The following is a 20,225-nucleotide window of genomic DNA, read 5'->3' on the forward strand; positions in this document are numbered from 1 at the left end:
GCTTACACTTCTTTCTTTCCTAGGTCCAACAGATCTTTCCTACTGACCTTCTAAGTTGTCTTTGTCATTTGTGGTTTGAGAAGCCTGGAAACCTCCACAGCTGTTAGTGATTCAGTCCCCTGAGGCCTGCTCCGGACCTGCTGGGGTCTCTTGGGGACAGCCCGAGTTAGACTGCACTCCTCTCCCAACCCAGTGCAACAGACTTTTCCTGTCAAACATCTAGGTTGCCATTGGCTGGAAATTTGTTTTACTCTATCTTTTTGTGGGTTCTGCTGCTCTAGAATTTGTTTAGAGTCACTGTTTACAGGTATTTGGAGGGCTTTGGGGGAAAGCTCAAGTGAGTCCCTGCTTTTACTCCACCATCTTAGCTCCCTGCATTGGAGCACCTCTTCATATGCCTATAGATACCTTTGATTTATTTGTCTGAAAACTATCTATTCATATCCTTTAACCATTTATCAACTGGGGAACAGTTTATATTCTTATAAATTTAACTCAGTTTTCTATACATTTGAGAAATGAGGCCTTCATCAGAGACATTTACTATAAAGACTGTTTCCCAGCTTTCCTTCTAATCTTGGTTGCATTGTTTTTGTTTGTACAAAAGCTTCTTATTTTAATATAGTCAAAATTATCTATTTTGCATCTCATAACGCTCTCTATCTCTTGCTCGGTCATGAATTCTTCCCTTCTCCTTAGATCTGGCAGGTAGACTATATCTTGCTCTTCTAATTTGCTTATGGTATCACCCTTTATGTCTAAATGATGTACCCATTTTTACCTTATCTTGTTATACCTTGGTATATGGTATGAAATGTTGCTCTATGCCTAGTTTTTGCCCTATTGTTTTCCAGTTTTACCAGTTGTTTTTGTCAAATAGTGAGTTCTTATCCCAAAGGATGAGGTCTTTGGGTTTATCAAACACATGGTTACTATGGTCATTGACTACTGTGTCTTATGTACCCAGCACCAGATAGTTTTGAGGATTACTGCTTTATAACATGGTTTGAGATGTGATATTGCAAGGCCACCTTCCTTTATATATTTTTTTCATTAATTCTCTTGATATTCTTGACTTTTTGTTCTTTCAGATGAATTTTGTGTTTTTTTTTCTAACTGTAAAATAATTTTCTGGTAGTTTGGTATTGTACTGAATAAATAAATTAACTTTGGAAGAATTGTCATTTTTATTATATTAGCTCAGTCTATCCATGAGCAACTGATATTTTTCCAAATGTATAGATCTGATTTTATTTATGTGAAAAGTGTTTTGTAATTGTATTTATATAGCTCCTGGATTTGTCTTGGCAGATAGATTCCTAAGTATTTTATATTGTTTACAGTTATTTTAAATGGAATTTCTCTTTCTATCTCTTGTTGCTGGACTCTGTTGGTCATATAAAGAAATGCTAATGATTTATGTGGGTTTATCTTATATCCTGCAACTTTGCTTAAGTTGGTAATTATTTCAAGTAGTTTTTCAGTTGATTCTCTAGGGTTCTCTAGTTATGAGTGATAGTTTTGTTTCCTCATTGCATATTCTAATTCCTTCTATTTTTTTCTTCTCTTATTGCTATAGCTAACATTTCTAGTACTATATTTAGTAATAGTGGTGATAATGGGCATCCTTGCTTCACCCTGATCTTATTGGGAAGTCTTGTAGCTTATCCCCCTTATAGATAATGCTTACTGATGATTTTAGGTAGATACTGCTTCTCATGTTAAGGAACATTCCCTTTATTCCTATGCTCTCTGGTGTTTTTAGTAGGAATGTGTGCTGTATTTTGTCAGAGGCTTTTTCAACTTCTATTGAGATAATTATATGATTTCTGTTGGTTTTGTTATTGATGTGGTCAATTATGTTGATAGTTTTCCTACTATTGAACCAACCTTGCATTCCTGTTATAAATTCCATTTGATCATAGTGTATAATCCTTATGATATATTACTATAATTGCCTTGCTAGTATTTCATTTAAAATTTTTGCATCAATATTCTTTGGGGAAATTGGTCTATAATTCTCTTTCTCTGTTTTACCTCTTCCTGGTTTGGGTATCAGTACCATATTTGTGTCATAAGAGGAATTTGGTAAGACTCCTTCTTTGTCTATTTTCCCAAATAGTTTATATAGTATTGGAATTAATTGTTCTTTAATGTTTGGTAGGATTCATTGTGAACCCATCTGGCCCTAGGGATTTTTTCTTAAGAAGTTCATGGGATTATTTAGTCATTCTATTTCCTGATCTGTTAATCAAGGCAATTTACATTTTCATAAATATACATTGATTTTTACTCAAATTTTCAGATTTATTGGCATATAATTGGGCAAAATATTTCCTAATGATTGTGTTAATTTCTTCTTCATTGGTCGTAATTTCACCCTTTTCATTTTTGATCCTGAGTATTTGGTTTTATTGTTTTTTTTAAATCAAATTAACTAATGGCTTATATATTTTATTGTTTTTTTCATAAAACCTATTCCTAGTTTTATTTATTTGTTCAATAGCTTTTTTTTGCTTTTAATTTTATTAATCTCACTTTTGATTTTCAGAATTTCCAATTTGATGCTTAAATGAGAACTTTTAATTTGTTCTTTTTTTTATGTTGTTGTTGTTGTTGTTGTTGTTGTATGCCCGATTCATTGATCTACTCTTTCTCAGTTTTGTTGATGTAAGAATTTAGAGAAATGAATTCTCCTGTAAGAACTGCTTTGGCTGCATCCCATAAATTTGGGGATGTTATCTCATTGTTGTCATGCTCTAATGAAATTATTGATCATTTCTATGACTTGTTCTTTGAGCCACTTATTCTTTAGGATTAGATTGTTTAGTTTCAATTAATTTTTAATCTATTTTTCCACTGCCCTCTGTTGAATGTAATGTTTATTGCACTATGATCTGAAAAGAATACATTTAATATTTCTGCCTTTCTACATTTGATTTTGAGGTTTTTATACCCTAAAATAGGGGTAGGGAACCTGTGGCCTCAAGGCCACATGTGGCCTTCTTGGGTGTGACCTTTTGACTGAGTCCCAATTTTACAGAACAAATCCTTTTTTGGGGGATTTGTTCTGTGAAGTTTGGATTTGGTCAAAGGCCTGCACTTGGAGAACCTAGAGGGCCATATGTGGCCTCAAGGCCACAGGTTCCCCACCCCTGCCTTAGTCTATTGCAATAATATCAACTGGTCTCAATGGTCCCCATCTGTCCTGTCTCCTAGAATACTATCCATATCCTATCAATCTCTCCTATCTCTGGTCTCTTATCCATCATTCATATAGCTGCCAAAATTATTTTCTGGCTCAGAATCCTTGAATCCTCCCTTGATCCACCAGCAGAAATGAATGAAGGGGGGGAGTATTAAATATTCATTATGAGCAATTACCCTGTGCAATGTACTGAGCATACGAGCAACAGAAACCCTTTTCTCACCTGCTCAAATTCTGAGAGAGACAACACATACAAGAGGCTTCAGCTGCAGTTCAGATGGCAAGGCTCAGTGTTTCCTAGGTGCTATGGTAAGGCAGATGGTAATGCACCCTCTTTAGTAAAATTTTCATTAAAAACCGTGTCAGTGGTCTGATGTTGAAGAACTTGATGATGGCAAAGGCTTTGGCAATGAAAACTTCATTTTCCAGTTCGTAGCTCAGGAGCTAGGCCTGCTGTGAACATTGGAGCAGCAGCACCAGCCGCTTCTTCCCGAGGGTGGCCTGAACAATGGCCACAGGTGAAAGGCTAGAAACAGGATGAGGTGGAGTTGGGGATCAGAGGGAAGTTCTTGGTCTTACCTGCCTGTTGGTGTTAGTCAACAGTTGGGATTGATGGTGGGGAAGGCAGGCTGCTTCTTTCTCCTCAGGGGTTAATCTCCTAGTGGATGTCCACAGGGACTGAGACTTGGGCTGTCTGAGGAGAGGTAGCGGTATTCAGGCCCTTTTCCATCCTAACCTCTTGCACATTTCCATCCCGCACACATTTCATTGGAACTTGTGTTATAATTATTCATGCACATATACTCTTCTGTTAGACTGAAGCTTATGAGCAGGCAATGGATTGGGTTTCATCTGTGCCTCTCCAGTGACTTCCACATAGTAGGTGCTTAGATGGTTCACGACTTCCAATTCATTTTTTTTTCCCAGAGTAGGGGAAAATTCCATAAATTTAAATGGACAAACTTATTTCTAGGACAGTCACATGACCATCCCTTTACGTGGGGATGATTCTGTTGAACTAGTGAATTTGTATTGCACAACAATGATGCGACTCGTGAATAATAACTAACACTTCTAGAGCCCTGTGAGATTTGTGAAACACTTTACTTACACTCAGCTGACCCTCACAATAATTTTCTGAGGTATAGTCTACGTTATTTCTATTCCCATTTTACAGATTAAGAAACTGAGGCTGAGAGGAGTGCCACAGTCACACAGTCACTTTGAACCCAGTAAGTTTCAAAGGCGGGATTTTTTACATACAGGTATTTCCTGATCCCCAGTCCAGGGCTTTTCCCACTATTCTAAGCTACCTTAAAAAAAGCTTTCACGAGTCGATTTCCCCACATAACTTCACGACAGATTTCAAGCACTAAGGAAGGAAACAAGTATTTATTAAGTACCTACTATGTGCCAGGCACTATGCTAAAAACTTTACAAATATGATCTCATTTGATCCTCACAATAACCCTGGAGAGTAGGTGCTATTGTTATCATCATGTTACAGATGAGGAAACTGATGCAAACAGAAGTTAAGTGACTCACCCAGGTAAGTAAAAAGTTGACAGCTAGTAAATGTCTGAGGCTGGATTTGAACTCAGTTCTTCCTGACTCTAGGCCCAATGTTCTATCTACTGAGTCCTAGCCAATGTGGCATATGTCAACAAAATCCCTGAAAATTAATTTTCACAGGACAAGACAATGTTTTCAAAAAAGGTAAATAGGGCCAAGGGCAGCTAGGAGGTGCAATGGATAGAGTGTTGGGCCTGGAATCAGGAAGATTCATCTTCCTGAGCTCAAATCTGACCTCAGACATTTACTAGATGTGTGACCCTAGGCAAGTCACTTTACCCCATTTGCCTCAATTTACTCATCTGTGAAATGAGCTGGAGAAGGAAATGGCAAACCACTCCAGCATTTTTGCAAGAAAACCCCAAATAGGCTCACAAAGAGTTGGATATGACCGAAACAACCTAACAACAGCAAAAATGTCAATCTGACCCATGTGCAGACCTTATCCGCTTGCTCAGCTGATGCAACTTCCCATCATGGAAAAATTTGAAAGCAGGCGTCTAGGAGACGAGTAATGACATATAATGAAAGCTGCATCAGCCAAACACCCCAGTGGGGTCTGCACAAAGGGATAACACTTTTAAATGCTTCGAGTAGCTCAGAAGAAAGGTTGAAAGAACGAGATCATGTTAATAATTAATGAGCAAATATACCTAAAGTTAGAATTACCAGAAATAAAACTTCACAGGTTTCTGACACTAATTTTTTCTTTCCTGGATACCTTTATGATTTCTTCAATTTCCAAAGTGATAACAGTTATTTGAAGTTATCAAGGAAAACTGAAAATTGTGTAACACTTTTAAAAAATCCACTTGTCTTGTAGCGGGCCCCTCAGTCATTGTTAGAGCGCTCAGAAGAGCAGATCCGGGCCGCATCTAGCTTGGAGGAACTCCTCAGGATCACTCACTCTGAAGACTGGAAGCTGTGGAAATGTCGACTGAAGCTCAAGAGCTTAGCTAGTATGGACTCCCGCTCAGCATCCCATCGCTCCACCAGATTTGCCGCAACATTTTATGACATTGAAACACTTAAAGGTAGACGTGTGGTTGTGCTTCTAACTCTCCTGTCAAATTTTTGGCATCAATCATCTATCCCATCTGTTTCATTATGTTTAAGTAAAACAGGCAGACATGTAGAAAATGATTTTTTTAGAAAAGGGTCTTTTGTCATTCTCTGCTTGAGTATTGGTATTGAATCATGATTCCCAGTTTATTCCAAATGGAAATATGTGAAAAGCGATTTTTCAACCATTCAACAGCAAAAGAATAAGATGGCCAAATGGGGAAAAATACTTAACCCTATGATATCTAGGAAATGTAAAGCCAAAAAGAATAACCAATAGAAAAGTAGAACTGAAAGGGGGCTAATATATATGGTCTTTTGATTTTCTTTCTGTGACCCCCACTGAGAAAAACAAGGAAATACAGAAAGAAACATTATAATGGATATTGCTATTTTGTGATAAATTATGGCAAAAATGAACTCACGAAGCAAAAGAACCAAAAACTCCAGCCTAACAAATAAGATCATTTGAATAATATCAAGCTGAATTTTATAACACCTACACATATGTATATAAATATACATGTATACTTTATGCTATATATGTGCTATATATAGCACTTTTCAAAATGATTTGTTCACATATAATATATACATACATGCATATGTATGTACACACACATATACACTGAGTGTTCTGAAAGTCTTAACTATTAATAGTTTAAAACTACACTATGACTTTTGGGACACCCTGTATGCTATCTCATTTGAAATTATTCACACCAAGTTTGGTAGAATTTATTATTCTCATCCTTAGAGAAACTCTGACTCAGAAAGGGTAAGAGATTTGTCCACTCTCTCATAGCTAGTGAATGGCAGAGTTGAAGAAGAATCTTTCTTCCTAATATTACTGCCTCTATTGAAATGATGGTTTTGTGTTTCCATGAGAAGAGATAGGAATCTTTTGGATTAGAACCATTGTAGGTAACCTGGCAAGATAGTAGAACTGTCTACCAGGGAAAGTTAGATGTTCTGGCACTTTCTCCATTCTATGGAACCATGTCTATATGATACTAAACAGAAGTTTCTCTCATATAAATAATTGATTGTTACAGTCATATCCACTATCTTAGGATTTAAACAAATGGTCAGGCTCTTATACTGAATATGCTTTAGTTATTTTTTTTCTTCCTAATAGGAGAACGGGAGGTAAATGAATACAAGAGCTTATTCTACACCAAGGGTTCTTAACTTTGGGTCCATACACCCCCAAGAAGTCCATAGATAGATTTTGGGGGGGTGTATGCACTTGGATAGGGAAAAAATACAGTCATCCCTTATACGTGGTGAATTTCCCCATCATGGGTTTCGACATATTACAGGCATGTGATCGGCATGAGAATTTAATTTAATCAGCATGAGAAATTAAATTGGAATTTTGGGGGAGTTTTGTGGAAGCCTCAGATGACATGCTAAGGCCAGCAGACAATACAGAAAAAGTTCAGAAACTCAGAAATGCATAACATATATGTATTGTATAATATCACCATAATACTTCAACAATTCAGACTTCTTTTCTGGTACAACGGGAGGGCAAAAAAATTTTATGCAGATTTTCCAGATCATAGGGATGCCATGTCCCTAACCCCCAAGATGTAGAAGGGATAACTGTATATCTTTAGTTTCACTAATCTCTAAAATTTATCATTTCCTTCAATTATGAATATACGTACCAATATGTAAAGGTTCATAGACTTTATAGTAAATTGCCAAAGGATCTAAGATATAAAAAAAGGTTGGTAAGTTCTGTTCTAGGTGCAACCTGACCTTTGCTTTTCCATTCATAAAGATATTCATCCTTTGACTTTTTTCATAATTATGCTTTCCATTAAAATCTAGTCATATAGTGATAAGCATAAATAGCAGCTAGGAGGTACTCTGGCCTTGGAGTCAGGAGGACACAAGTTCAAATCCGGCCTCAGACACTTGACGCTAGCTGTGTGACCCTGGGCAAGTCACTCAACCCCGATTGCCTCACCAAAAAAAAAAAAAGAATAGAAAAATAAATAGAATATGAATAGAACAGAAAATTGTTATACAGGTATTTTTTTATAAAAATGCTACCCTAACTTAAGTATTCACTTTACATTAAAAACCTTATGATTAATAAAGTAGAATTAAACTATTACCTCATTATTGACTTCTTGGAGCAAGTATATATACTTTTAAAGAACTGAGTAAGTAGAATTCTTAAATATTTAAATGCTTCCCTGCCAAAATAAATGAAAAAGCAATGCAACAAGGTCAAAGTAAACCCTATGGCATATCTTATATTTAACAGTTTGCCAAATATCGGGTAGTTTAAGTTTTACTGAGGAAGCCTCCAATGGAAGAAATTAGGTCATAGTGAAAATGAAAGCATAGAAAAAAAGGTTTAGAAATAGTCATTTTAGTGTCAGTCCTATTTTAGAGAAGTCTACCAGAGCTATGTATTTTAACCAGAAATCTTAGGTTTTTGGGAATTGTGTTCTGATTATAAAATCCCACCAGAAGAGACCATTTTGTTTTAGCACCCAAGAATATAAGCAGTCAGTAAAGTTTGTTGAATGTGTATTATTTTCATATGGGATAATAATAATAATAATAATGATAACAACACCTAATATGTATATGGTGCCAGGCACAAGCACTTTGGATATATTATTTCATTTGATCTTCTGCAAGGTGGATGCTATTATTACCACCATTTTACAGCTGAAGAAACTGAAGCAACCAAAAGTGACTCGTCCACAAAGCTAGTAGGTGTCTGGGTTTGTATTTGTACTCAAGTCTTCCTGACTCAAGGCCCAGTACTCTATCCACAATATTCTGATAATAGAGTAATGTAAATTGACACAGATATAAAAATAAAAACAGAATAGGTTTAAAAAAATTCTGAAACTAAACTAACTATAAAGATCAAATATTTTCCAAGAAGATATACAGATCCAAAAGCAAAGTTTACTCAATATTTGAATATCTAAGTGTCAAAATCTAACAAAGGCTAGCAAAGTGGATTCTATTTTACAGAAAAGTAATTTCTTTTTTATTGCCAGCAGTTTTTTTTTCTTTTCCTTCCCCTTCTGCTTGATTCTTGTTAGCATAGTTAAAACATTATTTTGTCTGCAGGTCTTAATTTCATCATCACTTGGAACCATGATTCTAGGACATTTCATTATGAGGCATCTTACACAGATTATGAAGAAATTAGTCTGCTGAATTTTCCGTTCATTGTCATTGTCCAAAATATGATCCTTTTGTGATATATTATCATTAGAAATGGATTTCTACATAGGCCTATGAACACGTGCCATCACTGGCTTCAAATGGAAGCAATTGTGTCTGGCTGGAATACTATAAAGTTCTTAATAAATGTCATTCAATTCAATGTGCTTTTATTTATCTTCTTATTAATCAGCTTTTCCAGATGGGCACTGTGTGGTTATAAAATGGATTGGATGATTCTCACCAAAGGCAAATAAATAATTACCAGTACCTTTACCAGCCCCCACTCCCTCCCCATGAATGGAGCTTGGAAGAAAGTTCTTCCTCCCCCTTAAAAGACTAGTTTTGCTTATATAAACTGTTTAAAATAACCAGTAAATGAAAGAAATGAACACAAAACATGAAAATTATATCATTAATATGGCTACTGCTCACACATTGTAATACTAAAAATATTACTTAATTTACTGTTTTCAATTAATTTACTGTTTTCAATTAATTTTCTTTCTTCAGTTATAGATGAAGAATGGCAGAGAACTCAATGTACTCCAAGAGAGACCTGTGTGGAAGTAGCCAAGGAGCTTGGGAAAAGCACTAACACTTTCTTTAAGCCCCCCTGTGTGAATGTATTCCGGTGTGGAGGCTGCTGCAATGAAGAAAGCCTCCTTTGTATAAATACAAGCACATCATATGTTTCAAAACAGGTAATGCAAATGTTCATGATTCCTATAAAGAAATGCAAGCATTAATGCCCCAAATCAGAGAACGATGTTAATGATTCAGTAATGTGATGGTGAAAGGACATTGTCTGGTCAATAAATAAAATATATTTATCAGCCCAAGAAAAAAGCTCTTTCAAAGGATACCCTATCAGTTGTCCAATGGAACAAACATTGCTTATGTGAGTGGTGAGGGAAAAAAATGGCAGGTTACATGGCAAGAACTCTATGGTTTAGTTAAGAGACATGATGCTGAAAGGCTTGTAAATCAAATTAGAACATTTTTATCATTATTATTATTATTAGTAGTAGTTTGTTGTCATAGTCACATAATCCTTTTCTTAATGTTTTCTTAATTCCTCTGTGAAAGCTGATATTCTGATAAAATTCTATATAAACTGAATATTTGTTCATCTGAGCACTTGTACCAAAATGGAATAGTAGAACTCTGGCTTTATATGATACTAATGGGTCAAATTACTCATAATTTTTATCAGTCAGAATGGGGAAATTTCTGTGACTAAATGACAATGGAACAATCTAATGTAGTATGATGTGAGATATTTGTGAAAATTCTGACCTCTACTGTTCAAGAGTTAGAAGAATGCCCTCAGCATTCTAAGCAACAACTGTCAGTTAGAAACAAAGCTTACATAACATGACAGTAATTAGTTTATGTGACTTAAAATAGATATTTTTGTAGCATACATGAAAATTTGCACAAGCAAGCTAAGATTAAAAACAGAATGGCATAAATAAAACCGAATAGGTCCCAGTCACTGGCCCAAGACTGGTTTTACTTAGTAAATGTTTTTGTTCAGTTGTTTTCAGTCATGCCTTCTCAGCAAAGATACTGTAGTAGTTTGCCATTTCCTTCTCAAACTTATTTTACAGATGAGGAAACTAAGGCAAATAGGGTTAAATGACTTACCCAGGGTCCCACAGCTAATAAATGTCTGTGGCCACATATGAATTCATGAAGATGAGTCTTCCTGACTCCAGTCCTAGCACTTTTTCCACTGTACTACCTGGCTTCTTTAGTAAATAGATGGAAACTTAAAAAAGTCATGCTCAAAATATTTTTAAAAGTAATACAACTATACAAAGTCCTATACTTGCTTTACAAGTATGCATAATTGAAAGTTTTAATTCGGTCCCAATGACAACTTTCACCCTGAAGTTGTAGAATATATTTAATGAATTAATAAAATTAGAGTAGTAACATTAATACACTATCAGAGTGCTTTCCTCACAGTCATCCTGTGAGGTAGGTACTACAACTATTATTCACCCTATTGTAGAGAAGAGGACACTAAGGCTTCCTGACAGTACGGGTCTTGCAACAGGCAAATCATGTCAGAAGTAACACTCCAACCCAAGAAACATATAAAATGGAAACTAAAAACACATAAGATGGAAGTTCAAACTTCTCTGTGCATTTTCTAGACCTGCTCTAAAAGTAGTCTTTGCCCATTCTTTTATGGACCCATTTGCCAAAATTCTGAGCCTTTTCCTCCAAACCACATTAAGAAGACAACAAAATCATACTTCAACTTTCTTCCTTAATGGACTTAGAGCACAATGACATTGTAGTATATCATTTTATCCTTTGGGACCCTCTCTGTGAAGCAGCATCAAGCACCCTCATTCCAATTTTATCAGGGAAAATGGGCATTAAGCATTTAAGCAATTTGATAAAGCTCATACAATGATAGAGCTGGGAAAAGAACCTTATGCTTCATGCTCTTTCCAATAACCTATTCTTGAGTCCACATGACCTCAATTATAGTTTTCATTCAGTTGGCAATTTTCCTATAGTTACTACCATTGAGAATAAAAGAATGCAAGGGGAAATACAGAATGTGATAGTCATTAAAATAATTTAAATATAATTAGGCATGCATTATAATTATCTTTCTTCTCCAACAGCTTTTTGAAATAACAGTGCCTTTAACAACTGTACCCGAATTAGTACCAGTTAAGGTTGCTAACCATACAGGGTGTAAGTGCCAATCAGCTACTCAACATCACCCATATTCCATCATAAGAAGATCCATCCAAATCCCTGAAGAGGACCGGTAAGACAGCTGCTTCACTTAATTTTGCTAGGTTTTCTTTTTTCCAAAGCTTTATGCATGTAGCATGATTCTGTCAACACTCAACAAACATGTATTGATACTATTCTTTTTTCCTTCAAGTTCTGGTATTGTTCTTTCATCACATGCCTTCTAGATCATTTCTATCTGCACTGACTACTCTTTAAAGTCACTATGTTGCTATGCATTAACTCCTTTCTTTATTAGGTGTTAGATGTAAACTGAAGCCAATCTCAAAAACCTTGTTAGGAAGAGACTTTACATGTCTAACACTCAGCATACCTTTTTTTTTATATGTGCATAGTTTTATGGTGTTGTAAAACACTACTCCAGCCTCCCACTTGGCCAAATCTCTTGAGTCCTAGAATAAATAGATTAAATAAAATTGAGTTTTTATACTTTAGGAGTCCAAAAGTGCCAAGAAAAGGATGCCTACTGTTGTAGCAGGATGTCTCAAAATTTAAGACATAATGGTATTTTTCTTATTTCTTATCTCACAATGGGGTGAATAATATTTGTACTACCTACGTCACAGGGTGATTGTGAGGAAAGCGCTCTGATGTACCTATTATATTAATGTTACTTCTCTAATTTTATTAATTCATCAAGCATTCTACAACTTTGGGGTGAAAGTTGATGTTTGGACTGAATTTTTCTTATTAATGTCTCTCATTTCTTACATTGGTGAGGGTAACCCATGACCTCTTTTCATTAAGTCATCCATTCATCATTACAAGTTTGCCTACAAATTCAGGAAGTCAGTGTATCTATCAATTTCAAATATGTTCCTCCTTTCTCCCTTTTTACCTCAGTAATATAAAATTTAGTGGAGGCTCCACAAGTAGATATGTGGACCAGGAAAAAAAAAAGGACTATGTGTCCATTTTCTGATTATTTCAGTTAAGAGAAACAAAAGAGACAGTTTGGTCAGAAAGCCTTTATTTTTAATTTGCATTGCTTTTAATGTAAAATTTCTTTTAAAAAATATATTTTATTGATATCTTTCATTCTTAAATTTCCTAGATTTCTCCCTATATATCTTTTTATACCACCTCCAAAAGATTTTTTTAAAAGATAGGGGGAAAGGGGGAAAAAACACCCAGTAAAACTGAAGAATACATTTTTAAAAAATCTGACATTTGCTGCAATGTTCCACATCTGTGGATCTCTCCCCTTCCCACCTGTGACTGAGCAGTGAGGGCAGGTGTCTTCTCATAGTTCTTCTTTATCCTTTATACGTTTGGAGCATTCCTTTTTAATTGTTTTGTGGTGGTGGTTCTTTCCATTTACATCAATGTAGCCTTTACACATACTATTTTCTTGGCTCTGCTTGCCTCAGTTTTCACCAGTTCATGTCAGTCTTCTCAAATCTTTTTAACTCTAATACTTTTCATACATGTTCACCATTTCTTATAGCACAGTAATAGTCCATTATATTCATGTACCACAATTTATTTAGCTAATCCTTAACTGATGGGTATCTACATAATTTTCCAATTATATGTTACCACATAAAGTTCTGCTCAAAATATTTTGGTGCATGAAAAGTCCACATGAATTAAAAGGAGATTTCAGACAGCATCTTCTCCTGCTCCACTATTCAGATTCTGATCACAAAATGCAGTTTAAGAATAGCTTGTTTGGCCAGGGTTTTGTTTTGTTTTGTTTTGTTCTGTTCTATTCTGTTGCTAAGCAGGGATACAACAGTGACTGGTTGGCTGCCATGTTCCTAGGAGAATTTTTGAATATGCAAATATCTTCCCACTTACCCATATATGTTCCTAATGCTGTTATATGTTAGATTAGCTTGGTTTTAATCCTTACCAACATTTTAGGAATGGGAGATTTGCTCTTGAATAAAAATGTTGCACTTTTTTCTCCATCCCCAATTTGGATTTTATGCTTACAGTATTCTCCAAACTGATTTCAAATGATCCACATAGGCTCATATTTCTAAATCAAATGACAAGTCAGAGAATGACCTGGGCCTTAGAGATTGTTTTAGTGAGCTAATTTATTTTATAGAAAGGAAGCTAAAAAGAAAAGTTAAGAAGAACTCACATTTATTTACCATTACAAAGTTAACAGGGCATTTTGCCAAAATAACACAGGTAGCCAATATAAATATTAATATCTCTATTTTAAAGATTGGGAAACTGAGACTCAGAGACATTAAATAATTTGCTCATGACTGCAGAATTAGCAAACCTTGGAGCTAGCATTTGAACCCGGTAGTCAACTGATTCCAAGCCACTGGGCCATACTGTGCAACTTTACCTCCCTGGCTTCAGTGATTTTGACTCTGGAGGACAGAGCGAGGCTGATGGCTTGGCCCAGCTCTGCCTCACTTAAATTCAATTCATTTGCAAGTCAAGACATTACCCTCCCAATGTCATTGGTCCTCTTCGAGAATGAAGGGGGCAGCTAGGTGGTGCAGTAGATAGAGTACTGGCCCTGAAGTCAGGAGGACCTGAGTTCAAATCCAGCCTCAGACCAAATACTTGACACTTACTAGTTGTGTGACCCCGGGCAAGTCACTTAACCCTAATTGTCTAAAGCAAACAAACAAACAAACAAACAAAAAAAGGAGAATGAAGGACAAGTAACATATCTAGTAGAAAGTAAAGGATGAGAACCAAATCTCTTGAGTCCTATTCTTTCTTGTATAGTGTGTGGTTTGTCCTTCATTCTCAAAGATGACCAAGCATTGGGAAGATGATGCCATGACTTGCAAGTGAATTTAAGAAAGGCTGTGCAAAGTCACCAGTGTTACTTTCTCCTCTAGAGCCAACTGGGCAACCAGATACAGATTAGGACAACTGGAAATAGTCTCCTTCCTCAAAACTCACAGCTGATATACAGCCATTCCTATTAAACACTGCCAAATACCAATGACTTCTGTTTTAATTAAACCACACAGAGTGAAGAAAGTATTGGTTCTAGTTTCAGATAGTAAAAGAAGACAATAAGGATAATGTACAAATAAAAACATTCTTTATAAACGATAGAACTATAAAGCAATGTACAGCCTGCTACAAATCAGTGTTTTTATTAGATTCGAATTACAACATGCCTGGGATCACAGATGACAGACACTCCAAGGGAAGAGCAACTTGAGTTGAAGGCAGCAGCCCTGGAACTAAACACCACGTTCTTAGTTCACAATAAAGAAAAGCAAAAAAAGTCCGTTTAAATCGTGTTTGCTTTTTAATTTAAAAATTTTGCTAAATGTAAAGAAATGCAACACTTTCTTTAAAAGTCACTAAAATATACTTGTGCCATTTTAAATTTTGCAAATATGAAGGAATGTGACATTTTATAAATATGAGAATATATTGCTATCACTCTTAAGTGGAGTCAACTAGCATTTCAGTAAAATCTGTATCTTTCAGAATATCAGCTAATTCAACAATTCAGTTCAACAAATAGTAAATACCTGAACAAGGATTAAGGATTTTAAAAAACCCTCCCTCCAGAGAGTTTATAGTCTACATATATAAGTAAATACAATTATGCAAAGTAATTTCAAGAAGGAGAAGACACTAAAAACTTGGGTGGGGATAAGAAGAGTTAAATCGGATGCACACTCTGCTTATGGGGGACCATCTGTGCAAAGAAGCAGAGGGATGGACTGCTGTGTACAGGGAATAGCTAGTAGGTTGATCTGACTAGCACACAGAGTGCAAGAAAGATGGTAACATGAAATAAGACTGGAAAGGAGGGGGGAGCCATTTGTGGAAGGTTTTAAATACTAGGTAAATTTGGACCACTCAAGAAAATGAGGGCTCTCTGAGTCCTGAGAGGAATTTTAAAGGGAGGAGACTTGATTAGATTCTCCTGCCTCTTCTGGTTCATTTACCTGGCAGCAAATGCCTCTCCCAATTAGTGGTTATGTGGTAACCCAAAGTCTACTGTAGGGAAAGGGGGAAAATGAGGAAACTAACACATAAGACATGTATCCAAAAGTGATTTTTCAAAGGATATTTTTTACAGTTGGTTGGAGATAGGAATGAAAAGATGCTGATTCTTCAAATCTCCATCTGAATAGAGGTGGTAATATGACAAATGACTGATTCTTCAAATCTACATCTAAATAGGGGTGGTAATATGGCAAATGGGAAATTGACTTACTAGAGTTTCTTTTTCATATAGGAAAAGTCCTATCCTTAATATATGTTAGAAATGCTCCCTCCTTCTGGGTGGAAAGCAAGTTATACTCCCTCTACTTCCTCTCTTTCCTTTGACATCTTGGAAAGCAGCAATTGGCTGAGAGGAACAAAAGCATTAAATTGGAATGCTTCCCAGTTTACTCAAAGACAGGAGGGATGTGAGAAGGGGGATGTGAAAGGTCTCTTCTATGATGTCAGAGGCTATTGGACCATATAGGTCCAGTTGGAAAAGGAGGTAAGGGCAAGGCTCTCAATTTGTTTTAAGGGTAAAAGCAAAAGAAAGAAAGAAAAAAAGAAAGAGAGAGAGAGAGAGAGAGAGAGAGAGAGAGAGAGAGAGAGAGAGAGAGAGAGAGAGAGAGAGAGAGAAAGAAAGAAAGAAAGAAAGAAAGAAAGAAAGAAAGAAAGAAAGAAAGAAAGAAAGAAAGAAAGAAAGAAAATGTGTAAGAATTTTGAGAAGAATAGGTGACACACTAGACAACAGAATCAGGATCCAAAAGGATCTTGACAAAGATCAGAGCTGTCACAACATGTAGCCAGTGGTGACACGCCTGCTTGCAACACTCCCTAATACAGTCAAAACCAGATTAAAATGTAATTGGAAATGCTTAACATTTTGTTGCATAACATTGTTAGCGAAAATGTTAAGCATTAATTTTTAACATTAACATTGGCTTAGAAAAATGCAATAGATAATGTCAATATGTGTTTTTCTAAGTCAATATGTGGCTGACTGGGATCCTTGTTTTGGTTTAGCGGCCTCACTACTATTTGAGTTTGATGCCAATAGACTAGAACATTGGGCTGTAACTGCTAAGATAAAATTCAATAGCAATAAATGTAAAGTCTTATCCTTAGCATCAAGAAAATCAGCTTTACAAATACAAGATGGGACAGGTATGATTAGACAGCAGTTGGTCTAAAAGGTCAGGTGGTTTTAGTGGACTTTATAGTGCCCAATATTCAGGAAGGAAGGAAGCAAGTATTCATCAAGCATCTACTATGTCCCAGATACTATGCCAAACCTTTTATAAATATTATTTCATTTACTCCTCACAACAGCCCTAGAAGATGGGTGCTATGAGGCAGCACCACCCCCCACCCCCAAAAAAACCAACCTAAACCAAAACAAGTAGTACAATGTTGGACTACCTTAAGAGATATGTGGTGGTTCAGTCGTTTCAGTCATATCTGACTCTTCATGACTCCATTTTTGAAGTTTTCTTGGCAAAGATACTGGCATGGTTTGCCTTTTCCTTCTCCAACTCATTTTCCAGATAAGGAAACTGAAGCAAATAGGGCTAAGTGACTTGCCCAGTATCTGGGCAAGTATCTGGGGTTGGATTTGTACTCATGAAGATGAATCTTCCTGATTCCAAGCCAGTGCTCTATCCACTGTACCACCTAACTACCTAGGAATAGAGAAGTGATAGTCCATTGTACTGCCTCTCATCAGACCTCAAAGGACAGTGATGAATTAGAAAGTGTCCAGAGAAGAGCAACCGTTGCACTGAAAGGCCTTGAATCAATGTCACATGAGGACTGGTTGAAGGAATTGGGCATGTTTACTTTGGAGAAGCCCCCAGGAGAACATGAATCTGTCTTCAAGGACTTGAAGGCCTCTGAGAGAAAAAAAACAGAGAAATGGGTAGAAGTCTCAAAGAGGCAAATTTAGGCTTTTTTTTTTGTCAAGAAAAACTTTCTAAAAATGAAAGCTGTCCAAGCTGAGGGTGGATGACCACTTGTCAGGTATGGCATAGTAGGAACACCTCTTGTGTATTAGTTAGACTAATTAGTTAGACAGCCACTGAAGGCTCTTCCAACTTTTGAATTCTCTGACTCTATAGCTTACTTATGTTCCCCTGAAGGAATGTACTTGGAAAGCACACATATTTATATACATGTAATAAGAAGAAGTCATAAAGACCACAAGTCATGAATCATGGTAATCATAGTTTAACAGGCCCCATAATACCAGGCTGAGGATTTTGTATTTTATTCGGGAGGTAATAAGTAACAACTAAAAATTGTGAACAAAGTATTTCTATGATTATATCTAGGTCTTAAGAATATCAGTTTGGCAGTTTTGTGGAGGATGAATTGGAGAAGGGAACAGAAGGAAGCAGAGAGACTGATTTGGAAGCTATTGAAATAGTTCAGCAGAGAAGTGATGAGGGCCTGAACCAGAGTAGAGGCTTTGTGAGTGGAAAGAATGGGACAGATGCAATAGATGGTGGGAAGGTCAAAATGATTAGACTGTAGAATATGTGCAGGAGAAAAAAGGGAGTGGAAAAAAAGAGACAAAAATGAGAATCTGGGTGACTGGATGCATCACATGCTTATAGAATGAAAACTAAAAGGGATTTTAGAGATCATTAAGCCAGCTTTCTCATTTTACAGATGAGGAAACCTCAAGAACTGAAATGTGTTGCCCAAGCTCACATAGGTAGCAGAGGTAGGAAGAGTGCCTTAATAGAATGAGGGAAATTTGGAGAAACAATATTTTAGGGAGGGGGGTATGAGGTCCATTTTAGACATGTAGAGCTTGACGTCACCATGGACATCTATGTGAAGCTGTCCTGCAGGCAGCTAGGACTTGAATTCAGGAAAGAGAACAGAATTGGAAATCATCTGCATAGAGATTATAACAGAACTGAGAATAATGGATAATGGATGACAGGGAGCTAATGAGTTAGCTAATGCAAAGAGTATACAGAAAAAAGGGCACAGGACAGACTTTTGGGATATGCCAACACGTGTTGCTGTTCAATCATTTCAATTGCGTCCAACTCTTTGCAACCCCATTTGGAGTTTTCTTGGCAAAGATACTGGAGTGGTTTGTTATTTCCTTCTCCAGCTCATTTTGCAGATGAGGAAATTGAAGCAAACAGCGTTAAATGATTTGCCCAGGATCACACAGCTATTAAATGTTTGAGGCCAGATTTGAACTCAGGAAGATGAGTTCAGGAAGATGGTACTCTAGTGGGCATCTAAAGTGAAAGAAGACTAAGAAAAAACAATAGAATCAGTATTCCAAAAGACCTTGACAGGAAAGATAATTGGGATGAATCAATTAAGATAAAACTCAACGGGGATATATGTAAAGTCTTATATTCAGGGTCTAAAAAATCTACTTGCATGGTGCAGAACAGACACATAAAAGGTGGATAAAATGAGCTACTTCATAAAAGCCAAGGGAGAAAACAGTGTCTAGGAGGAGGTGGTCATCAAAGTACAAAACTGCTAAGAGGTCAAGCAAATTGAAGACAGGGAAAAAAAAAGTCATTGGCTTTAGCAACTTAAAAGGACAATCTGTAGTCTTGGAAAGCAGTTTCATTCAAGCGGTGAGGTCAGATGCTATTGCAAGAGATTGAGAAGAGAGGGGTAGGTACAGAAAAAGAAGCAAGGAATGAATAGTCTTTCTAGGAGTATGGCTATATAGAGATAATTTACCATCACTGTCATCTGTAAAATGAGCTGGAGAAGGAAACGGTAGACCACTCCAGTATCTTTGCCAAGAAAACCCCAAATAGCATCACAAAGAGTTGGACATGACTGAAAAAAAGACTGAACAATAACATGAAAAAAATATATATAGCCGTATGTATGTGTCTGTGTCTGTGTCTGTGTACGTATGTGTGTGTGTATCAAAGACTATACAGGTTGTTAGACACAATACCTGAACTTTAGACACAGATTAACAATTTCTGGGGGAGATGTGACATATTATTGTCTGGCTTTCTTGGGAAAAAAGTATTATGAACTATTTATGAACTGTCATAATATTATGAACTAAGTCATAAAAATATGTACATGATTAATAAGCAGAGAAAAAGGGAATTTTGGAAATGAAATTGTGAATATACTTAGAGCTAGCTTAATATATATGTATATATATTTTTAACATGGTAGTAGCAATATTGTCCTGCTTGCCTGTGTTCCTTTCTGAGCTTCCTTTGGTTCTCTTCTGGATATTTTAAAAATATTCATTGATACTTTTCTTTCTTTTCTTCTTTTATTTTTTTGCGTCACTTCCTCTCCTCTCTCTTCCCTTCCTCAAATAAAAGCCTTCGCTTGCAGCAAGTATAGTAAAGCAAAACAAATCATGTTGTATTGATCATGTCTGAAAACGTATGTCTCACTCTTCATCCACAATCTATCAGCTCTCCCCCAAGAGGTAGAAGGCAAGCTTCTTCAT

The 20,225-nt window shown here is 36.3% G+C and overlaps 1 protein-coding gene across 1 annotated transcript in view; it reads left to right on the forward strand.

Annotated features, from left to right (window-relative positions):
• The window catches only part of VEGFD (vascular endothelial growth factor D), a 56,557-nt gene that overhangs the window by 26,483 nt on the left and 9,849 nt on the right, over positions 1-20,225 (forward strand). The window contains exons 2-4 of the mRNA XM_021007430.2: positions 5,604-5,814; positions 9,560-9,750; positions 11,695-11,843. Of these exons, the coding sequence (XP_020863089.1) occupies positions 5,604-5,814; positions 9,560-9,750; positions 11,695-11,843 (551 nt within the window). The remainder of the gene's footprint in view (positions 1-5,603; positions 5,815-9,559; positions 9,751-11,694; positions 11,844-20,225) is intronic.

The sequence above is a fragment of the Phascolarctos cinereus genome, unplaced genomic scaffold (genome assembly GCF_003287225.1).
Source record: "Phascolarctos cinereus isolate Bilbo 61053 unplaced genomic scaffold, phaCin_HiC Scaffold_726;HRSCAF=1367, whole genome shotgun sequence".
Classification (NCBI taxonomy): domain Eukaryota; kingdom Metazoa; phylum Chordata; class Mammalia; order Diprotodontia; family Phascolarctidae; genus Phascolarctos; species Phascolarctos cinereus.